Here is a 6,031-nt window from a genome sequence, read left to right as displayed (position 1 = left end):
GACCTTAATGAAATATCATATAAAATAAATTTTGAAAGAAATTTTACAGCAAAAATTGTAGCACATTGAGAAAAACACAAATAAATTATAATTTTAATTATTTTTTATATTTATCTGAACCGAATATTGGTCTTTACATATTCAAAAATGATGTTGAGCAACTAAATTTGAGAAATCATTAAAGCAATCTCCAGTCATTCAACTTCTATTTTCAACTAAAAACAGTAAAATCACTGTTTAAACAAAGAGCAAGGAGAGAGTTTGTGGTCCAAGAAGGGATTAGTGGGTGGAAAATTCTAAATTTCTTTGTGATAGAAGTGACGAGTGTTCTGAAATGAAGCTGACAGCTTTCCAACTTTCATCTTGGGGATCCATTTCTAATTTTAGTACCTAACACTCACATTACTACAATTTCATCTTTTTTAACATTTTTTTATAATATTTGTGTTTTAATTTTACATATCAGCCATGGGTTCCCCTGTACACCCCCTCCCGCCCCCAGCCCTGCCTTCCCCCAGCCCCTCCCCTACATTCCCATATCTTCCAGGGCCAAGACTCCCCTGGGGATTCAGCTCAACCTGGTAGATTCAGTCCAGGCAGGTTCATTCCCCTCCTTCCAGGCTGAGCAAAGTGTCCCCACATATGCCCACAAATGGCCAGCTCATGTACTAAGGACAGGTCCGGGTCCCACTGCCTGGATGCCTCCCAAACAGTTCAAGCTATTCAATGTCTCACATATCCAGAGGGCCTGATCCAGTTGGGGGCTCCACAGTTTTTGGTTCCTAATTCATGTGTTTCCATTAGTTTGGTTATTTGTCCCTGTACTTTTCCAATCTTGGTTTCAACAATTCACGCTCTTACAGTCCCTCCTCTTTCTCGACAATTGGACTCCTGGAGCTCCACCTGGAGCCTGGCAGAGGATCTCTGCATCCACTTCCATCAGTTATTGGATGAGAGTTCCAGCACAACAGTTAGGGTGTTTGGCCATCTGATCACCAGACTAGGTCAGATCAGGCTTTCTCTCAACCATTGCCAGCAGTCTACAGAGGATATATCATTGTGCATTTCTGGGGACCTCTCTAGCACTCTGCCTATTCCTGTTCTCATGTGGTCTTCATTTATCATGGTCTGTTATTCCTCATTCTCCCTTTCTGTTCTTGATCCAGCTGGGATCTCCTGCTCCCCTAAGCTCTCTTTCCCTTGACCCTTGCCCTTCATTACCCCCACTCACATCCAGGTTGTTCATGTAGATCTCATCCATTTCTCTGTCATTGGGTGATCCCTTTGTCTTTCTTAGGGTCCTGTTTTTTAGGTAGCCTCCCTGTAGTTGTGTAGCATCTTTGTTTTACATCTAGTATATAAGATCAACTCAAAAAAAAAAAAAAAATCAGTAGCCCTCCTATATACAATAGACGAACAGGCTGAGAAGGAAATCAGAGATACATCACCCTTTACAATAGCCAAAAATGATATAAAATACCTTGGGGTTACTCTAACTAAGCATGTGAAGGACCTATATGACAATAACTTTAAGTCCCCCTGCCAAAAAAAAAAAAGAAATTGAAGAAGATGTCAGAAAATGGAAAGCTCTCCCATGCTCATGGATAGGCAGTATTAACATAGTAAAAATGGCAATCTTACCAAAAGCAATCTACAGATTTAATGCAATCCCCATCAAATTCTTCACAGACCTGGAAAGAATAATACTCAACTTCATATGGAAAAACAAAAAACCCAGGATAGCCAAAAGAATCCTGTACAATAAAACAACCTCTGGAGGCATCACGATCCCCGACCTCATGCTCTACTATAGAGCTACTGTAATAAAAACATCTTGGTACTGGAATAAAAACTGACATGTGGACCAATGGAATAAAATTGAAGACCCTGATATTAACCCGCACACCTATGAATTTATAATTTTTGACAAAAAAGCCAAAACTGTACAATGGAAAAAAGAAATCATCTTCAATAAATGGTGCTTTCATAACTGGATGTCAATGTGTAGAAGGCTGCAAATAGATCCATATCTATCACCATGCACAAAACTTAAGTCCAATTACATCTTACTTTGAAAATATCGTTGAACTTCTTCTGTGTCCAGTCTTCTCAACAACTGTATTATAAAGCTAATGTGCCTTCTCAACATTACAAGAATTTAAAGAAAATCAAATGAATATCTATTAAAAGAAAAACATGTTTCCATGCCCATGAAGATAAAAGCCTTGGTCCGCATTTGCTGAGAAAATATTCATGGAGCCAACACAACAACTAGTCCCACCTATACCCTTTCTGTGCACTAAGAATCCTAGCTCTTCTAGGTTTAAGCTTTACTGCACATGAAGTATATATTCTGTTTATTCCAGAGTATTGTAGAAACTGGGATGTATAGCAATACCCTAGTTCAAATGCCAAAACATAAAAAATTAAAATTAAAATACAAATCAAACCAATCTTAAAGGCACAGTTTGAAATTGAAATGAAGAATGAAACTAAAGTATCTAACATAGTGATGAGAAAATAATAAAGGCTTATTAAATGCTAGATTTCATTGTTGACCTTTAGAATAACCAATTGGTTTAACTGAGAGTCTCCTGCCTTTGTTGAATGTACACCTCATGAATCGCAAAAGCTTAAAGATTCTATCTACCAATATCCCCTCAGTGGCAAATTAAAGGAATGAAGGTGATAGATGTTAACAAAATGAAATATGCTAACTGAAGGAAGGATTTGTAAGACCTTACATAACAATAGTGACCACCATGAATTAAGTCTTGAAAGCAGTGACATAATTGTCAGTATGTGAGACACAGTAGCTGTTCAGAGATATTTGTCAAAACTGCCAGTTCTATAGTTTAGTTCACAGTTTTGTTTAAAATTATCATTTTACAGACTAAGCAGAAATACTCATTTATTACTTCTATATGTTGTATTTCTTTATATAGTTAAGCTATGTTTTTAAGCAAAGCAAATTATTTTTCTTAACAGGAATAGGCAGAGTGCTCAAGAGGTCCCCAGAAATCCACAATGATATATCCTCTGTAGACTGCTGGCAATGGTCGAGAGAAAGCCTGATCTGACCTAGTCTGGTGATCAGATGACTAAACACCCTTGGAACTCTCATCCAATAACTGATGGAAGTGGATGCAGAGATCCTCAGCCAGGCCCCAGGTGGAGCTCCAGGTGTCCAACTGTCGAGAAAGAGGAGGGACTGTAAGAGCGTGAATCCAAGATTGCATAAAGCACAGGGACAAATAGCCAATCGAATGGAAGCACATGAATTATGAACCAACTGCTGAGGAGCCCCCAGCTAGATCAGGCCCTCTGGATAAGTGAGACAATTGAATAGCTTGATCTGTTTGGTAGGCACCCAGTCTGTGAGACCAGGACCTGTCCTTAGTGCATGAGCTGGTTGTTTAGAACCTTGGGCTTACACAGGGACACTTTGAACAGTCTGGAAGGAGGGGGGACAGGACCTGCCTGTACTTAGTCCACCAGGTTTAAATGAATCCCTAAGGGTGTCTTGGTCCTGCAGGACATGGGACTGGGGGTGAGGGGATGGGGGGAAGGTGGGGGTGGGGACAGGATGGGGGAGGACAGGGGAACCCATGGCTGATGTATAAAATTAAAACACATAATAATAAAAAAAAGGAAAATAATATTTTTCTTTGTTTTTCTTTTTCTTTCTTTTTTCATTCTAGATAGAGTTTTTGTTTGTTTGTTTGTTTTATTTTGTTTTTTTTTTTTTGAACTGGTCCTTGGCTTGAGTAATGCTAATTCCCCTAGCTCAGGCTCCTGGTGTCTTAGCGGGCGTTGTAGATAGCTATGTGCCACCATTCCAAGCTGATATTGGTGACTGGCATTTGAAAATATATACAAAGCTACTTCATATTATATATAGTATTCTGCAGCATATGCCTGAAACTTCTACTCCATAGCTGAGTGTTTCTATGCAAAATAGTCTTAGAGGATAAAATGAAATTCATGAAACAGGAACTTTCATTTGGTTACTAACAAATTTCAAGCAAGTCTCCTGACTTTCCATGGACTATAAGTCCTACAGAAGCAATAAAAAGGAAACCTATGGAGATATTTCTGATATAACCACAGGCCAATCCTGGGCATTTCTATGTCTTCATTAAATAAAGAAGAGAAAATCACTCCTCTCTCAGGCAGCCAAACTATGAAATATTCTGCAGCAGAAGCATTCTTAGAGATCTGCAGAGATGCTGAGTGCAATGGAAGGCATCTTCCTTTTTATTGCCACTAGTGAAGCAGTGTTCGGAGTTTTAGGGAATGCATTTATTGTATTTGTGAACTGCACAGAGTATGCTAGGAGCAAGAAGCTTTCTAAGATTGGCTTCCTTCTCACTGGCTTGGCGACTTCCAGGATTTTTATCATCTGGATAATAACTTTTGACACTTATACAAACTTACTCTCTTTACATAAACTTACCTATGGCAATCTTTATGAATACATGAATTACCTATGGGTGACTATGAATCACCTGAGTGTCTGGTTTGCTGCCAGTCTCAGCATCTTCTATTTCCTGAAAATAGCAAATTTTTCCCACTACGTATTTCTCTGGCTGAAGTGGAGAGGTGATAGAGTTTTTATCTTTCTGGTAGGATTCCTGTTTGTCTCATTGTTTATTGCTGTTGCACAAGTTGTGAAGATGACCAATGACATTAAAATGCAATACAGAAACATCTCCTGGCAGGTTCACCTAGAGGCCAAGGAGATGCTTATTAATCACGTCTTTTTTCAATTCGGAATGCTTTTCCTCTTTATGATAGCTGTTACTGCATGTCTCCTGTTAATCATTTCTCTTTGGAGACACAACAAGCAGATGCAATTGAATGTCTCAGGATGCCGAGACCTCAACACAGAAGCTCATGTGAAAGCTATTAAAGTTTTAATTTCTTTTATCATCCTCTTTATCCTGTATTTTGCAGGTTTGGTCATAGAAATATTGTGTTTCTTTTGGCAAGAAGGAAAACTGCTATTCATTCTAGGTGTCATAATTATGCTCATGTACCCGTGTTGTCACTCATTTATTCTAATTCTAGCTAACCACCAGCTGAAGAAAGTCTCTTTGGAGTTACTGAAGCAGTTAAAGTGCTGTGGCCACAGAGATCTCAGAGGCATGTAACAGTGTGGCGTGGGAAGGAATACCCTGGTATAAACTGGTGAGAAAATCCTTGAAGACCTTTTTCACACACACTAGTCCTTACAAATAGTTTGTAGTTCAAATATCAAACACTAAAATTTCCTGCAACTGCTTTAACTGTATCTTGAAGCTCTTTCTCTGCAAAGGATTTTTATCCCATATGCAAGTTAAGCTGCTCAGTCAGCCTCCTGATGCTATAGTTTATTCACTCACTTTTGCCAGGGAAGAAACTTTAGCGTGCAGACTCTTCTATGTAAAGATTTCTGTGATGGTTGTCAACTTGACTACATCTGGAATTAACCACAATCCAGAAATAGAGTACACACTTGTGGTCCAGTTTTTGATGCTGGAAGACACCAGCTTTGGATCTGGATCTTGAGGTGGGGTGACATACACCTTTAATCCTGATCTTGAAGCAGGAAGGCACACCTTTAATCTAGGCTATACTTCCTTTGGAAGCATATATAAGGACAATAGAAGAAAGAATGGTTTTGTTCCTTGCCTGCTTGCCTTCACCTTGTCGGCACATCCATTCCTTCACAGAACCTGATTCCTTTGAATTGCAACATATACAGAAGACTAGCTGAGACAACCAGCCTTGTGAACTGAGGAACTACTGGGTTCTTGTACTTTCCAATCACAGCTAGCAATTGTAGATTCCAGTCTGTGAGTCATTCCAACAAATTCATATATTTATTTATGAGAGAGAGAGAGAGAAAGAGGAGAGAGGAGAGAGAGAGAGGGAGAGGGAGAGGGAGAGGGAGAGGGAGAGAGGGAGAGAGAGAGAGAGAGAGAGAGAGAGAGAGAGAGAGAGAGAGATTCACTTCATAAGTTCTGTGACAATAGAGAACTTGGACTAA

At 39.3% G+C, this 6,031-nt stretch overlaps 1 protein-coding gene across 1 annotated transcript; it reads left to right on the top strand.

Moving 5' to 3' along the window:
• Positions 1-4,226: 4,226 nt before the first annotated feature.
• On the top strand, positions 4,227-5,153 carry LOC118580314 (taste receptor type 2 member 104-like). The gene has a single exon (XM_036181975.1). It carries the CDS (start codon positions 4,227-4,229, stop codon positions 5,151-5,153), a length of 927 nt encoding a protein of 308 aa, XP_036037868.1.
• Positions 5,154-6,031: the final 878 nt, after the last annotated feature.

The sequence above is a fragment of the Onychomys torridus genome, chromosome 3 (genome assembly GCF_903995425.1).
Source record: "Onychomys torridus chromosome 3, mOncTor1.1, whole genome shotgun sequence".
Taxonomy (NCBI): domain Eukaryota; kingdom Metazoa; phylum Chordata; class Mammalia; order Rodentia; family Cricetidae; genus Onychomys; species Onychomys torridus.
This window is presented reverse-complemented; position numbering and strand designations above follow the sequence as displayed.

Coding starts and splice junctions, on each gene's coding strand:
- LOC118580314 (XM_036181975.1), top strand. CDS start 4,227: ATGCTGAGTGCAATGGAAGGCATCTTCCTTTTTATTGCCACTAGTGAA.